The sequence below is a fragment of the Periplaneta americana genome, chromosome 2 (genome assembly GCF_040183065.1).
Source record: "Periplaneta americana isolate PAMFEO1 chromosome 2, P.americana_PAMFEO1_priV1, whole genome shotgun sequence".
In the NCBI taxonomy this organism is placed as follows: Eukaryota; Metazoa; Arthropoda; class Insecta; order Blattodea; family Blattidae; genus Periplaneta; species Periplaneta americana.
The window spans coordinates 161204186-161222946 of record NC_091118.1 but is presented as its reverse complement, the minus strand read 5'-3'; the positions used below and the strand labels follow the sequence as shown (position 1 = coordinate 161222946).

Here is an 18761-nt window from a genome sequence, read left to right as displayed (position 1 = left end):
ATAAGTAACTTAATATAGAGTGTCTAGGAATATATAAGTCACTCCTGACTCCTACCACAATTTTTATGTGCAATGTATATATTTGACTTGCACTAATAGAAAAAAAAAAGTATTTTGTGGAACTCAGATTAAACTTCGGTTGTATTGGAAATGCTTACTTTGTATCTGATAAAATTACAATGTGACTGATTCCATTTCTGTACACCAGAGGAGTCCGCGTATATACATAATCTGGTTGAAATATTTCATTATAATCAATTGAGGAGGTTGTAATATAATTTAAAAAATAATTTTACTGAGTTGTGCTTTGACATGGACGCGAAACAGACGCGTACACAATACATAAGTAACTATAGAAAGTTAATACAAGGTTGGCATTATATACAGATAGAAAAATATTATTTTACGGGATACTGGCATGTACTTATAGGCCCTATACAGTGTAACAATTAGGGCCTAATTATTAGATGTTTGTGACTCAAAAACAGTTATTTACTTGCCCTCTGAATAGCACATTCCATATTTCTGTTATTGTTATTATTATTATTATTATTATTATTATTATTATTATTATTATTATTATTATTATTATTATTGTTTGTTATACATAGTCTATTTAATTCCGTTCGTTAGACACACTTAAATCTTGCAGAAAATTGTATTTATTTATCTTAATTCCATTACCCTGATTCCTGTCACTTTTTACTGAAGTTATATTTCATGTACACCGTTCTGAGATTAATTGACTCGTAAATACTCAACATGTACAAGATTTAACCAATATTTCAGCAGAAATTACTGTACACAAACAGACCGACAGCTAGACGGACGGAAAGCTCAAAACTGTTTTTTTCGGATTTATATTTTCTTAGATTTAAGCTTTCAGTAATTTGATACTTCAGTGCCAAAATGTATAAAGTTATAACAAAAAGAAAATTGATAACCAAAAGGGGAAAACGTTATTAGATTGTTTCATGTGTCAAGTTTTCTGTATACAGTATCGATCTAAAGTTTAAGATCAAAGTGAAATATCATGTAATAATACTTAGCCTAGAACTTTAACTTGTGCCCGTGAAATATTTTCTGAGCACTCACAGTTATTAATATAAATACTTCGCTAGAATTTATTTGTTAGGCATGTAGCCCTACTGTAGAAGTTATGAGTTGTTTAATATTTTAAGACCACACCAAAAATTACAAGTTTGAGACATGCTACTCGGTTCAAAAATTTTCCGAAGTATATTTTTTTCTGTGAAATAAACAATTTTATGTGGTATATTTTTGTTTCTGGCGTTGGTATCATTCATGACTTCACTTCCGTAGAAGCGTGGCTAACGAGAAGACAGGCTACTGCGCGACGTCACATTCTTACTCCTAACATGGCCAACATTGAACAAGTTTGCATATAAATGCACGTTTAACATGAGTTTATTACTTTCTTTTTAGAACTTTCAACATGTACTTATATTGTCAAGATGACCATGACCAGACCATGATAACCACGTGACTCCGATTTGTGCCGAAGCCTCGTAGAAGTTTCAAGATCATAGTCGTTGTTGTTGTTTGGCAACTGGTTGTTGTCGTTTGTGTGAAATATTCATTTGTCGCATTTCAGAAAAAAGGCCGTATGAGTATCAAAGACGACCAGCGCTCCGGTCGACCTTTAGAAGAAACGTTTATGCCAGGCATAGACCTGCATTTTTTCATTGCTGCTTTACCATATGCTTCTTGAAACATTCTTAATGTCTGTAAATGAGATTTATGCGAAAAAAAAAAACACAAAATTTGATATTACACGTTGCTCTGTATCCCACATTCTGAAATGCGACGAACGAATACCACAAACTGCAATAGCCAGTAGACACACAAAAACAACAATGGCTATTATCATGAAACTTCTACGGAAGTGACGTCATGATGATGTCAACACCAGAAACAGAAACATTCCATATAACATTATTCATGTCGGAGGAAAAAATATATTCCGGAAACGTTTTGAACCGAGTAAGTATAATGAACTTAGGCTAATGTTCTCAACCGTTGAAAATATTCTCACCAAAATTATTTGGTAATGAACGCGTAGTAATAGATGGATATCACAGTAGTACAGAAACAAATATTCCGAAAATTTGCTGTGGTTTTTGTATATATTTGTCAAACATGAGCTAATAAAAATGTAATCTTTTCTATCTTTTTCTGACATCAGCCTCGAGATTGCTGAGCGAGCCAACGGAACCTGCCTTTAGTGAATTTTACGAGATCATACGCCAGCTTGTGGCGTAAACAAATGAGATCTAGCAAAGTGTACTCGTATACTAACACCTGTAAGTGTTCGGAAAAAATCACAGAGCTCTTGCGCAAAAGTTTAAGGATACGCTCTACTGAATTCTAGTGAAAATTTCCGATTTTTACCATTTTAAAATTTTCGCACCAAAAATCATGGCGTGTAAGAAATATTTGTGCAAAATTTCATTTCATTATTAGAATTGTAGGTAATCTAAATATCAATTCTTTTAAAGGGCCTTAAGGTAACTGATCGTCAGGTAGTGCTATCTTCAAATGCAGTTTGCCGGTTATGAAATTTTTTACTCCGTTGAACTTAGAAAATCAGATTATTCAAAAACTAAATAATATAATTACATTTTCACCAACACTGTATTCTGTCGAAGAGGATATTATTTTTAATGTAACTTTAAAAATGCAGGTAGTACAATTGTTATGCCTAATCTTAAGAAACAAATTTAAAAAAATCATTCAACAATTTTTTATTCCAAACCACAAGTGATAATAAAACAAATACAAAATTTCATTACTCGATTATTCAGCCACAAATTAAGCTATTAGAACAAAACATAATCCGTGTTTAATTCGGTTTTTTGGTAAGATAAGCATTTTTCTATTTATTTTTATGGACCAAATTTAGAAACAAAAAAGTCTGAGAATTTTAACATTATCTAATCTTAATAAAAGCAACTAGTGATTGAAATTTCATTGATATCTGACAAAAATTGTGTAAATTTTAAACTCAGTAGTGCACACCCTTAAATTTGAGCTGTTGTTTCATAGGCGCTAATATTTCACTGTGGTTTTAAACTTTACACTAACACTGAAATTGCCTGTTAGTCTTTTAGGGCCATATTCATAGACATTTTTAGCGCGGGCTTCCGGTGGATGATCAGCGAACTAAAGTTTTTCGTATTCATAAGCCAGTGTTAGCGATATGATATAATATGAATCCTGTACAAATAATCAGTCGATAGCCGGGGCTAGTTTAGCACGCTCGTAGCGCGGGCTAGCGAAATGTCTATGCATAGCACCCTTAAAGATGGACATCTTCCTAAACATCCTATATCTAGAATCATGCAAAAATCCGGGGTCTAATAATAACATGCATAGCCGTCCATGCGACACGAACGAGGAGTGCACAAGACTACTTGCGATTGCATGCTGGGCGTCGGGCTGGGGCAGCAGGAAGTCACCATCTGCCTCTGTCTGCGCGGGCTGTAGGTGTAGTTGTGGTAGCCGCTGTGGTGGGGCGCGGACCCGTTCTGGCAGCTGCCGGAGGGCCCGGCCGTCGGGGGCGACAGGGTCGTGGTGCTCTCGCCAAACGCCGTCTCCTGCTGCAGCAGCCCGCAGCCGGCCTCCTCGTCCAGCGTGGGCTGCGGCCGTCCTCCCCTCTCCGCCGCCTCGTCGTCGTCGCGTATATGGTGGTGATGGTGGTGGTGGTGATGGTGATGGTGGTGCCGGTGGCGCTTCTTCGGGAACAGACCCGAGGCTAGGAGCGCGCTGTCCGATTGCCTCTTCCGGTGGTGATGGTGGTGGCGGTGGTGGTGGTGATGGTGGTAGTGGGGCTGGTGGTTGTTCTCCTTGTGCGACGAGGACGCTGTCGTCGACGTGGACGTGAGGCGCTGCTGCCGGAGTCCGTGCGTCGTGGACTGGCTTCTGGGCCGCAGGATGTTGTTGATGGCGGACTTCTTGTTGGACGACGCCGCCTTGATGGCCACCACCTTGCTCTCCACGAGGGCCGCAAGAACGGCCTCCAGGCGGATCAGTTCCAAGGCGGTGCTGTTTCCACCGACTGAAGGCACCTCTTTCTTTTTCTTCTTCTCTTCTTCTTCATCGTCTTCTTCTTCGTTGCCCTGCTTGACGACGAGGGTTCGCTCGAGGTCCTCGGTGGACACGGCCTTGTCGGCGACCTGGCAACTCGGCTTCATCTTGGAATTGCCGTCGCGGTCCGGCGGCGAGGGCGGTCTGGACGCCTCCAGTGCAGATCCCGGTGCACTCCTTCCTCCGACATGATTCCGCCCGACGAGACGTCACGTGAGAGATTCCTCAAGTACAATATTTGACACTTCACCACAACCGACGTTAAGAGCACTGTAAATTCACGTTAGCATATACAATGTCATTTTGCTTACATTGCTGTAAAGGAAGCAAATATACAATTCTACATGATATCGCACTTGCATTAAACTTTGTTTCTTCTTTCTACAAAATGTCTGAAAGCTCTCGGATTCACATGTCTCTTAAATAATCAGAGTCCGTTATCTTTAACACTGATAAACGTAAACTAGTACCACTAATTGTAGCGCTTTAATTAACGATAGAGATTAGATAGATTATGAAACAATTCACAATAATTAAAATGATGCCCCTCAATTCTTCAGCGTTTTGCAATAACAGGATAACGTGTTAGCTTTGATTGCAGTATTCAAGTCACCTCACTTTTATATAAAAATTTGTCACCACTTAAATACCACGTCGAGAACACCTGTGCAAAAACGTTGTTGTTCCCGACAACCGTTGAATGACTATCCTAGTAGAAATTAAAAGTTATTTTGAGCGTATAACCTGCCCTCCTGCATCGGTTCCAACGTAATTATGTACGCAGACACATTGACACCCCTTGAAATAATTCTTGTATTTTAACTATTTTTTGGCAAGTGTTAGGTTTTCTCATCTCCAAGCCATATGGCTTGTAACTATAAAAAAAACAAAGAAGAATCTGTATAGTTTCCAACAATTACTACTTATTCACTACGACAAGCTGGCCGTAACTTTTGTTGTGGGAGGCAATATTTGAGCAGTAAATATCTAGTGAATTAATTTAACATTGAAGCAAAGTGAACGATTGACTCGTATTTTGAAGGTTTGTATTAACTCTTTAACAGGGACTAATATAATTTTATCTAAGTGAGCTATTCCCTTGAAGTAGGAGATTGTCAGAAAATTGTACTGGTAGATTTGTTTGCTGGTTACTTCAGAAGGCAACGTTCTTAGATTAATTTTTCGTTGGTGACAAAGTGTTTCTCACTCACCATGTAAAGATAAAATATGTCCTGCAAAAATGTTGATTATCTCAATTTTCAATTGGTGACGTCAATATTTTAAGTTGTATAACGTTGGAAGTTGGTTATATTATTTCCCGGAATTAGAAATCATGAATTGTTATTTTTTGAGTAAGATCATAATATTGTTTCCAAGATCTTGTCGAAACAAAAATATTAGATTAATTTTCTGTAAGAAAAATGCAACGCTACTTGTTGCTTTCTGATTTTATCCAAATATATCAATTCATAGCATTGAAAATAGATTGTCCCTAATATCTATTCTATGAAATTCTTTAGATTAAGAAATTTTTATAAATATTCCAGAAAATTTAGGCAAATTAACTAGACCCAGTTCCTGATTAAGTAATCACAGCATGAATTCAAATTTTTAACATTTGAGATCACAACTTTAAAACAAAGCATTGTGTGATTTACTTATCAAGAAACCCGGATAAGAATCTAGAAACTAACAGCAGCACAGACCTAAGTGGCAGAGAAGTAAAAAGACTCAAAAGGGCTACATAGTTCAAGAATGCTTCGCAAAGAAGTGAATATATGCAGACTAATGAAAGCTTTTCGTGCCAAGGTTTGCAAATAATTTTATAATGTTGTATATTATCCAAATCATACTGGAAGTATTCTGGACATCTACAACCTATAATGATTTAATTTCAACAGATATTAATTATGAACAAAATTTTCATAATAGCAGTGTTCGATGATATTTATGTTAAGATTTATAAGATATTCTAGCACGTCCCACACGTGCGAGTTTAAGAGACCTTCAGAATAAACCACAATGACCTTAAAGTTAAATTATTTCTTCAGACGATCTCCAAACAATGCTTCAGCGTGGATCACTAACTCAGCAGCGTGTTAAAGTGTAACATACAGAAGAAAATTCACCAATTAAATCCACTTACTGCATATTCCTGAGGAAATTGGCTCTACCAAAATATTTATACGAAAGTCGCCAAAATAGACCTTACTATTTAGTTGAAATAGCGGCGAAATCCAGACAAAGCACTGAAATTAGTCCTTTCGAAGCACAAAATGTTTCTTGTCGGCAGCCGGATGAGTACTATCTTCTGTTAAACATGTTGGATGAAGCTCTGATTGTCTCTGTCGATTCTTGTTTCCGAGCCAAGATGGCTCGCTACATCTCCACGAAGAGAGCTGCGGTCATAGCTTCCATTTTGTAGACCATTACCAGCTGTGATGTTCTCCGGTACTCCTCCCGTGCCGACCGCTTTAAACACAAGTAACACATTTTACATCGTCATCAACTTCAGATGGTCTTGGCACTTAAAATTAATGTAATGGCGTTCGTTATGGGTTGTGAACAATTCACATCGTATTGACACGTTTAGAAAATATGAAACTTACATTTATGCATATTTTCTTCCCATTAACATGCAGTTATAAATAAATTGTTTTATGATTTTACTCCTTTCCTGTTGAGTGTTTTGAAGTACATTAGACTATATTTTATTAAATTTTTGTGTAATTGTTGTTGAGTGAAGTAAAATATTTAAAAGTCGGAGCAAAATGAGATAAGCGGAAAGGAATAAGTTACATTGACAATGTGCTTTAATTTTTACATATTTGTAGTATTGAATTTATAGCTATACGTGTGAGGTTTTTGGCACATGGTCTTAAATTTATTATTACAAATTTTCTTTACTTTTAATCTTTGTTGGTTTCGTTAAGTAGACTCTTATTAAAAAATAGCACTTAAAGGGACTTGTACTTGTACTTATACGAAAAAATATCATTATACGTAGTATATTCTCTAATATTTAAATTTTAGATGCACAAAAAGGTGCAGTCATAGTTTAATGTAATTTTGTAGCCGTTATAATATAGATAATTTGGGAATATTTTAAGGTATGAGGGATACATTTTAGATTCGTAGTTTTTCTTTACTCAGTACTACATACTACTTAAGTGTAAAGTAAAATTCTTAATTCTACGTACAGTGCACACATCTCAAAAACAAAATTATGTTAGAAAGTTGATATTTTTGTACACTTCCAGAACTCAAATCCATTAAACTGGACAATTATGATATCAATGCAGGAATCTGAAATATTTTATTTACTGAAATATGAACTTGAATTAGTGTTTTATGGTAATCAAATGATATTATTCGTTACAAATAATTATGCCGTTATAATTTAAAGATTATTTTGCTAAAGCTACTAATAAAAGTATCAAGCTTCTTGTTGAATTTTTTTAGAAATACATACACTTACACTCATATACTCACATGCAAATTAAACATTTTTTTTAACATAGTATGCAATATTGAGTAAAGAAAATACTTTGAACCTAAAGCCTACAACACATCCCTTAAAATATTAATAAATCATCCATCATAAAGCTGTATAAATACATTAAATTATGATTACAACGTTATGTACAATTGCAGCTTAAATATTAACAGATTTACAATGAATTTTTCATACGTTAACCTACAAGTCACTTTAAATTTCTTTATGGGTGAAGTATACCACAATTTTATACTTATTTATCAGCATATTAATGTATTATCATGCTTGCTAAGCATAGCTTGAATCTGTTGTCATGTTAACATTTTATCAGGTTCTTAACGCTTTAATTTTAGTTGATTTTATTATGTTACTTTAATTTCTTTTATAATGGACCGTGTATTTTCAGTGAGGTTAGTATCCTGTTAAAAAGTTAAAAAAGTTATGACGAAAGATAAATGGTTTGAATGTGACTAAATACGATAAACGGGTAAGGAGCTTACTTATGCCACTATTTCCTACTGTATTTGATTTATTTCGTTAATAGAATAATTTGAATACGTAGTGTAGTAAATTAATTTATAATAATTAATTTATAATTGTTTATAATTATAGATTTTTCTTACAAAAACACTTAAAGGACGTAAATTTAGTCTAAAAACGTTCACACCGATTTAAAACATATTCTAAGTAAAAATTATAGCGACAGTAATAATACTACTAAATATTAAAATTGAGACTTTATTAAGAGTTAGGAAAGGATGTAAATAAATTGTGTTAGAGAAGGAACGCTTTAAACATATCTAATGTTTTATTCAAGTTATGTCTTTCAGCCTCCAGGTGGTTTTGGTGCTTACAAATAAATGTGTTGGAATTCTTGAGTTACTGTAAATAACTCGTAAAAATAGGAATTCCGTAATCATTAGAAATTCTGACTTACGCTATTTAGTTTCTTCTTGCGCTAATACTATGTTGAATAGTAGCTAAATAAGACACTTATTGGTGGAAAAAATACGTATAGATTTCATTTTGTGTAAGACTCGGTTGCTTGCTCCAATTCTACTCGAATATTAAAATTCAGATTCATTGAAAGCAAGTGGTGTAATGCAATGCATTTAAAATTAAGTTCGATAATCAATACTTAACCTTATCTCTAGCCTGTAAGTGAACATCGGAATGATGCGAAGTACCTATACTGAATGTCATTAAAGTGAATATAATCTAAACACAATGAAAGTTGTCATTTAACCTACGTTAATTCTAACTAAAGTTTGAAACTTTGTAATATGGGTATTAATACACACTTGTATCTTCCAATAGAAAGTAGCTACAATTATGGAATTGGCATCCTTTAAAAGAAAAAGCATTTGATGATGAGAATGTTAATTGGTTGTTTCATAGTTTGTTTATAATGAGGTTAGGATGTTCCTCGTTAATTTGTACATAGGGTTTCTGTGAGGATGAGCTTTCACTACCTTCTATTCATTCCTAGTACTGACCAGGAACAATAAACTGCGCATTAGGTCGACAAATGCAGATAATTGCGAATCTTTTGCGTCAAGATTATTTCGACAACATTACAATGAATACCTTACAATTATGTGCTTAGATCAGATTCACTTTTTTGACATTCAGTAAATATAGGTACAAAGAGGAAGGCAGAAAATAGGAAAGACTGGAGAATGCTGAGTTTGCAATGAAAGATCTGCTCTCGGGCTAGGGTGACCAGATTCACATCGATAAAAAAAAGATGACACAAAGCTTCAAAAAGAAGGACATTGTTCGAAAAATGAGGACGGAAAATATGAACTTACACTTAGACTTGGACTATATTAATTATACTTTAAAAATTACGTCAATATTTATTTCGATCTCTCGAGTTACTAGCACCTGTGAGCAACGACCATAAGAAGGAGGAGCAAAGAGGGTTATGATCGTTGGCAAACAGAATATTCCGTCGATGCTGCTGGCACCTATAGGCAAATTACTTGAAAACGGCCTCAAATCAAATAGTTTCAAAACATCAGTCATAAAGTTACGAAAAGGAGGACATTTCTCGATTTTTTAAAAATCCGCCCGGACCCCGGACAAAGGCCTAAAAATGAGGACATGTCCGGACAAAAGAGGACGTCTGGTCACCCTACCTTGGGCAGAACATTATGAATGAATTACAATGATTGATGCCTGTGATTGGTTGAAACTGAACGAATTCTTATACGGTATTGGTCACGGATTGCATCAACGAAATAATCTTTAATATTTGAAGGGTTCAGAACCATAGTGGGCCAAGCGCCATTTACTAATACCGTAGAAAACAAGGGTTAAAATGAAGTTATTCCATAATTCAAAGGAAACATACAGTAAGTAGTATAAAGTATACACATTCAAACTAAATGCCTATGTCAATATTCATTAAACTGTGGTATTCACTTAATTTTAACCCTTGCTTTCTCCGTTTTTTAATAAATGGCGCTTGGCCCACTCTGGCTCTGAATCCTTCATTTAGTAACGTAATAAATTTAAATTACTGGACTAGCTCATGTAGAGTTCTTAAGAAGTAAACTTACGCTTTGTAGCAGTTTTGATCTATATGTGCCATTTAGGATTCTGCAGCAATTGAAAATGGCTATTCGTAGTGTCCGTGTACATCGTCACAGACCGAGTGACGACGGTCAATTTGGAGCATCGTCATTTGCAGACAGCGATTACACTGCTCGCGGCGTTAATGAAGTTAGTATCTCCACCGTCTGCAGCATCTACATGCGTTTTTGGAACGAGAGTTCGATTTTCATCTCTGCTGACTCGCTTCCTCTCCGGTACCGGATATGGCTTATTACGTCATACGAAGGTTCGGAACCGACACTGGACCACGTAGACACGTGAGAACCGGAGTATGAATGCAATACATTTCGAAGCTTGCAATCCTATGCTATTCAGCGCCTCGTATTTCACTTACAAATCACTGGTGTCAGTATTGACAAACACTTTTCATAACAATTACTCTAACATTCTAACATATTAATATTTCTGACTTGTGATTTTTCTCGTGATTTCGTTTGGGCATGTCAATGATTAAGAATAAGTGTTCTTAAGAAAATGAAAAGTAAATAAGTTAATTAGAACCGGCAGTAATAACATTACCTTAGACAGAACGTATTCCTTATCTGATATATAGGCCTACACGATATTACATCATATTAGTAACAAAGTACGTAGCCTATATTTAAAACAAAGTATGTACCAGCACAAAGAATTTTGTGTCGAAAAATTAGGAAGAGTGAAGCTAATTAAAGTATGTAATATTTAATGTCTAGCAACGCTTGTCGGGTACGTGAGCAGAGTAGGAATATATTACACACAAGGTGTTTAAAAAATCTGTCGCATATTTTTACAGGAGGTAACATGCATAGGTTGAAACTAGAAAAAAAGTTCCTATAAACAAGTGTCTGGAAACAAATATCTGTTGAGGGTGGATAGCATCTGTCAATAGAAGTAAACAGAGAATACAGTAGAAAGCAAAGGTCTAACCACTATGGAGTCTATCATTTTACTTGTGTTAGTAAGTGCCTACATACAGTATTCAGTGGTGTAGGCTGTCTTTCTGTTTATGCACGACGAAGCACCATCCCATTTTCTACACTTCATGCGACAATACCTAACTTGGAGGTTTAATGGGCGATGAATTGGTCGAGGAGGTCCAGTCGCATAGCCTCCCCGATCACCTGACCTAAATCCTTTGAATTTATGACTATGGAGACATTTAAATCATTGGTGTATGCTGTAACCACATAGAGAACCTTCTGTAGTGTCTACGTAACAGACAGGTGGGTATCGTAGGCCACAATACAGCATGGCCCATATCTCAACATACATTTTTTCCGGACACATGTTTATATAAATTGTTTTCTAGTTTTGACCATTGGTACCTTCTGTAAGTAAAAATTTGCGACACAGTATATAATTCAATTTGCAGAAATGAAGATTTTAGGGAAAAGCTCATAAATGAGTTATAAGTGATATTGCTTATTATGTCTTCATGTTTAAGCAAACAGAACACGTTAAGAACAGAAATAGATGTAAATAATTGTACGAATATATTGGGGAACGATAGCATTTCTAGGAATCTTACATTTTATAAAAAAGGCACCAAAGATGGAAAAAAATTCAATTGAAGGAATATGTAGAGAGACATAATATTCAATTATCAGACAGTGACATTCTGTTTGCGATTTTTCCGTCAGAGCTAGAATGTTTTAATTTAAAAAATAATATCTCTTGATGTTTTTATTATCTGAATAAGAATTTTTAGAGGCACATTCCATCAGTTTAATTGATTAAATTAATTTGTGTAACATGATTTTTAAAGAAGTCGCATGATTTTTTTAACGAATTGTCATTTTGTGTTATGTTCCAAAAAATGAAAGGAATTTTTATGGCAGGTAACAATGCTCCTCGGTCTTTCATCTTAGTGAGACACTTTGCTTGAAAGGAATAATTGCCGTCTTGTCCTGATTGCAATAAAATCATGTTCTCAAAAATATAAATTATAAAATGTATGTGATTTATTAAGCAACGGAAGAAAGCCCAGCTTGTTACTGTGGCTCCAAGTAACTTTCTTCTTTTTTACCTTATTTATGGAACTAATATATTAAAAAAAAAGCGAACATTTTCTTCCCTTTTGGTAGGAACAGACATAAAATATGTTAAAAACACCACTAGCTTATAATTCTGAATTTGAATGAAATTTATTTATAACAATTAAACTAAACGAAAACTTCATACAAATCTATACTAACAATAAATCTGTAGCCGAAATTTTTCTGGTAATTTTCGATTTTCCAAAAATAATTGGTCCTAACGTATATAATTAATCGCCCTGAAACCGAAAATCGCTTTTTTGACATTTTTGTTTGTCTGTCTGTCTGGATGTTTGTTACCTTTTCACGCGATAATGGCTGAACTGATTTATATGAAAATTGGAATATAAATTAAGTTCGTTGTAACTTAGAATTTAGGCTATATGGCATTCAAAATATTTTATTTAAAAGGGGGGTTATAAGGGGGCTTGAATTAAATAAATCGAAATATCTCCCTTATTATTAATTATCATGAAAAATATTACATTACAAAAGTTTCTTTAAAACTAATTTCCGATAAGTTTTATGCTATGCAAAATTTTTTATAGGACTCATATTTAATTAGATAAATGAGTTTCAAAATTACAATAACAACGCCATCTAAGGCGGTGTAATGAAATAAAAAGCAAATGACTTCGTCTATAAGGGGCCTTGGACAACAACAATCGAAAGCTATGAAACATACGGTAGCCTACAGAGAATGTTTCTGTGTTTGTATGAAGTAATATCGAAAGCTAAATTAACCGATTTGTATAATTAATTATTAATTCACCATTGGAAAGTGTAGTTTCTCTAGATGGACATAATGCTATAATGTTATTACAGTAACTTCTGAGTGAATCGAGGACAGGTAAGATTAAAATAGCTTCTTATGCACAGAAAACTTGATAGGCTATTCTGTACATTCGTTTCCTGTATTTCCTAAAATAATTTTTATGACCAAATGAATGGTCTCTGGATCAAAATGATCGCATTTTAAATTTGTTAATACAATTTAAATTAAGTAACATATTAAACGATTTATCCTTCTATCAAACACGAATGTTCCCTGGATCAAACGTCCTATTTTAATTATGTAATTACTTTATATTTATTTCTAACGGGTGCAGAGGAGCGCACGGGTACGGCTAGTATAACAATAAAACATCACTTATCACTATGTCACTATAAGTTAACATCATGCTATCTATTGGCCATACATTGAATATGGTGCGGAAGGATTGATTTCTTTATGTCAGAATTAGCTTCCCTCTCTCTTGGCCTTCCACATCGTACAGGCAACGGCATAAATCACTTTTTACTCATATAACGTAACTAAAGGTCAATTTTTTATTATGATTGAACACAATGTACCCAGATGGGAGCATATTGTTTCTAAAGTGAAGTGTGTTCTCATTGTAAACAAACATTAGAATCTTCATGTTGCTATAAACTTTAGTAGCTCAGTTGTTTATACGTTTATAGTCAGTAATATTTTTAGATGTTACAACAAATTAAATTTGAATGACGGTTAAACTATACTAGGGGATTGTTCTTTTAGATGAATTGTAGTCTTAGTATTGAAATAATGTAAAAGTAACCCAATAAGATATTTTACTTTATTTTATTGTAATATATCAGTAATTTATTTGAACATTTCTTCATATCAAGTTCAGTTGTGATTGAGCAGACGAAATATTTTAAGTTGAATCCTTCCGAGCTGACTTGTAGCGGACAAAGAGGCTAAGAGAAAGGTTTATTCGTTTGTTTATTATACCCTGCTTTGGATTAAACTTTCATTATCATCTCTCCATAGATCCATTTTCGCCGTATCATCATCTTATTGAATCCAATAGCTTCCATGGTTGAAAATAGACGTTAAATGTAAGTTATCATTGAACATAACACTTTCATGACATTCAACAACAATATACTGAAGTAAAAAATACACAAACTGTGTATCTTCTGGTATTGCATTTTTATCAAATTAAGTAAGTGCATTTTTTTTGTTCTACTAAAGGAGCCATGTAATGTGATCTCGAAAGTGTAAGAAATACATATTTACACATATGTCAAAGATGTGCACAAATCAATATTTATGAAAACTATATGGAATTTTGCTATAACGGCTAACGTGCTAACCACACGATACGTCCATTCTGGTTGGATGATCGTCCACCTATGCTTCGGCATGTGGACGTGAAGCCAGCAGCCGGCTGGTCGGTCTTGGCTCTTCATGGGCTGTATCGCCACGGATTTATTTTATTTTAGTAGGTTATTTTACGACGCTTTATCAACAGCTTAGGTTATTTAGCGTCTGAATGAGATGTTACCCAGCATTTTCTCATATTGGGTTGAGGGAAAACCCCGGAAAAAACCTCAACCAGGTAACTTGCCCCGACGGGAATCGAACCCGGGCCACCTGGTTTCGCTGCCAGACGCGCTAACCGTTACTCCACAGGTGTGGACGCCACTGATTTACTTTTACTTTACTTTTATATGGAATTTCAAATGAAGAGCATGAACGTTAATGAAATTTAATAATAATAATAATAATAATAATAATAATAATAATAATAAAATATAATCTAATGGACATAACTGCTATGATGACGATGATTTTTTTTAAATCAAGCTTAATAATATTAATAACATAGCATGAATACACTGCAGTACAACACAATACAATACAATTAATCAAGTGTAATAAAAATAGTGATGACGATGATGATGATGCCTATGACGATGACGATGATAATGATTTGTCAAACTTTATTGTGATAGAATATTGGAATTTATCTAGAAGGTGAAGAATTGGAACTAATGGAAATCTTAATTCGTATTTACTGAACTTAACACTCGAATTTCAAACGCTTGTTTACAAGACAACTGCAAATTCTTTACGGTACTATAAAACATGCTTTTCGATCATAATTTGTTTCCCGCATAGATAGTCGACTGAAAATGGCGGCTCTGTTCAAACATTTTGGTGAAGGTAACATTAGTGAAATAGAGTTTTAGTAAGTCAATTAATAGGCTATATATTTTATTGCATTAGAGTACTTCGTTACTTCTAATCTTCATATACTTTCTTCTAATCGTGTAATAGTGAATTAAATCCCAGTCGTTTTAATTTTCTCTATATAAATCAAAACCTCTAGTGAGATTATTGCTGATATGTTCACGAACTCGACGCTCTTGAATTCATCGATAAAACGAAAACTTCTTTGTAATATTATGTATGATAATTAGATAAATAGTTAAAAGGTAAACAAGAAAATGGCTAAGGGAATAAATTGTAGAGTAAACAGGAAAATACATAGATATATTTATAGACGTTAAAAAGGAGATAAGTAAGAATAAATTAATATGTAATAAATAAATGAAATAGTTGTATTTAATAAATAAATGATTGAAAATTAATCTATCGATAAAATAATGCTTAGGCCTATCTCACATTTATATCCTGCTCATTATCAGGTTTCCAGTTATTTAGTAAATTTCATGATTGAAGCCAGTACAGATGATTAAAAAAATCAGACAGATGTCTGAAATAAAATTTACATTCCAGTAGTTAATAATTCTTTGCCTGGAAATAATTACACTACAGATTTTATGATGTTCGCAGAAAGTAGGCCTACTAGGAGCTGAAAGAGAGAACTAAACATTTCGAGCATCTATGGATGCGGTCGAGTATACAAATTGTTAACATTTTTGCGCACAAAACGCAAGTTATATACTGCTTCTGTGTTTAAAATGACTTGCGGGCATTCATATATGGGGCATTGTATTGACTGCTAATAGAGCTCTGGGCGAAGTTATTAGAGTACACAAAAATAGTAGTTTGAATCCCGAACGATGACAATTTCATGCCTGTAGCGTCATTAGTTCTCACATTATTAATTTTCAGAATGCTGTTTTTTTCCTCGGGCCCGTTACGCAAATTCATGAACTGTTCGGGCGACATTGGTGGAACTCTAATTTGCGAACATAATTATCTCACTTTTATGGGAATGTATTAAGTATTTTAATAATTATAACTGACCACATTGCATACAATGGAATTCATTAACGTCTAAAGAGAAAATATGTGATTAAATATTTTGTTTCAATGTTTATACATTAATGAGACAATTTGGTAAAATTGCTATCAAATTATAGCGATAGGTCCACACGTGTGGAATAACGGCTAGCGCGTCTGGCCGCGAAACCAGGTGGCCCGGGTTCGATTTCCGGTCGGGGCAGATTACGTGCTTGAGGTTTTTTCTGGGGTTTTCCCTCAACCCAATATGAGCAAATGCTGGGTAACTTTCGGTGCTGGACCCCGGACTCATTTCACCGTCATTATCACCTTCATCTCATTCAGACGCTAAATAACCTACTATAGCGAGAGTGAACGATGTTAATTATTTATTAGCGATTTTGAAGTTCAGTAGGAAAACCCAAGGCTAGGGCAAATACGGGAAATTCTCCAGCGGATATCAGAATCATTGGCAAAACATTGGAGTCCCAAAGTTACGTCATTAGCAAAAAAGAAAAAAAATGAACAAAATATTTCTATCATCCTTTTATATTATATATTTATATTTTATATTTTTATATGGAGCCCAAATCTAGTCCTTAAAAAAAAATCTGCGCTGTATCAGAAATGAAATACCGGGAACGGTGAATTGCCACAAAATTGTGGTTGTGTCAGTGAATTGCCACAAAGACATACGTGTATGTAAATTGCCACAAAGGCATACAACTTTCCCATACAACATCCTCCAGCAGATATCAGAATCATTATAAAATTTTGGAATCTCAGAGTTATGTCATTAGCAACAAAAGAAAAGAAATGAACAAAATCTTTCTAGCACCCTTTTATATTTTTACATGGAGCCCAAATTTGGTCCTTAAAAAAAATAAAAATTCTGCACTGTATCAGAAATGAAATACCGGGAACGGTGAGTTGCCACAAAATTATGGTTGGGTGAGTGTGAGTTATGCGAATTGCCACGAAGATATACAACTTTCCGATACAAGATTTTCCCTCCCACCTTGTACAGACTTGGGACTGGGCAACCAGCATGGTTGATGTGGTTAAAAATGTTCTGCTCTTTGCCAAAAGCTAAAAAAGTTAAATACCATGGAAAAAAACTTATATTTAGTTTTTCTGTCACGAATTAATGTTAAAAGTTAAAAAAGTGAGAAAGTCTTACTTCTGCGTTTTAATGCCTTGTTCCTACATGAAACTTTCTTTATAAATTCAAATCGCGTGATTTGTCCACAGGAATATTATTCTGTGGGAAAGCCTACTAGCTCTGTCAGATTAAAAAAAATCAATAAATCATCATCATTATTATTATTATTATTATTATTATTATTATTATTATTATTATTATTGTTATTATTATCTAAGAAAACTTGTTTTTTCAACAAGTGCGTTTTTTTCCTGGATGTAGTTATTTGTTGTGTAGCACTTCTAACTTTTACGTAAGTGTTGGTCTGCAATGTCTTAGGACTTCTATAAATTTAAATATATGGGGGTGATTATGGTAAAAGTTAGAGTTAAAATCCGATTGGAAAGATTCGCAGGCACTAGTAGTGTGCAGTGAATGTGACGAGAAACGTGACCACATTTCCAGCGGGAATGTGCTATCTTCACTTATATAAGTGTCTGATAAATAATCACTATATTTATCCACAGCACTGTCATTAGGCTTTATTGACATGAAGTCCTCAACGAAACAATCACTCACATCGTCAGGACAGAGAAATAGTAGGCCGTAAACATAATTCAACCATTTCCCAACTTCACCTTCACCATCAGCAAACTGTTTTGAAAGGCCGAGTTGAATATTTTTCTTTGCCACGCTTGCCCCAAATGAAATGTACAGTAGTGGCAAAAAAAACCGGACCGACCCTTGTAGCTGATTTCAGAGCCTTGTTCACTCCAGAGCACGATAGACTGGTAACTAAGACTTTCGTGGTTCGAATGTAAATAATAAACTTGTAAATAAAATTGCCTGGTTTAATTTTTAGAGTGAATAATCAGTGTGTATAATTATGAATTCAGGTTAAGATTTATTAATTTACTACCAAAAGAGTTTTATGTGTATCTTCACGGATAAATCGAATCGTAGATGAAGTAAAAGCATATGAGCTATTCTAAACATTTGTTCAAAACAAATCGGTATACTTAGTGTCCAAAATCATGTTTTCATATCAGATACTTGGACTACATCTCATCTCCATTCTGTCAAAACTTAGCTTTGTTTTAGTAGGTTTTCCCAACAAAAAACATGTGGCATAGAAAAGAGAACTACATTTCTTATATTATGTTCAAGTAATTGGGATTTTCGGGTAAATTATCATCTTCTAAGAATATATTTTCTGCTTTCAGATGTTGGGTATCAAATGGTGATCGTAAATTTTCTCCGAACAAAATGGTAAGTAGTTTTAAATACTATTTCAACATATATTTTTGTTCTATATATTCTGTCGTTTTTTAATCTTTTTCAGTAATTTTATCTTGTTCTCAATAGAATGTTTGAAGCATTGTT

The 18761-nt window shown here is 34.3% G+C and overlaps 1 protein-coding gene across 1 annotated transcript in view; it reads right to left on the bottom strand.

Moving 5' to 3' along the window:
• Positions 1-3377: 3377 nt before the first annotated feature.
• The window catches only part of LOC138695205 (lateral signaling target protein 2 homolog), an 82434-nt gene continuing 67050 nt past the window's right edge, over positions 3378-18761 (bottom strand). The window contains exon 2 of the mRNA XM_069819665.1: positions 3378-6579. Within this exon, the coding sequence (XP_069675766.1) occupies positions 3378-4214 (837 nt within the window). The 5' untranslated portion in view covers positions 4215-6579. The remainder of the gene's footprint in view (positions 6580-18761) is intronic.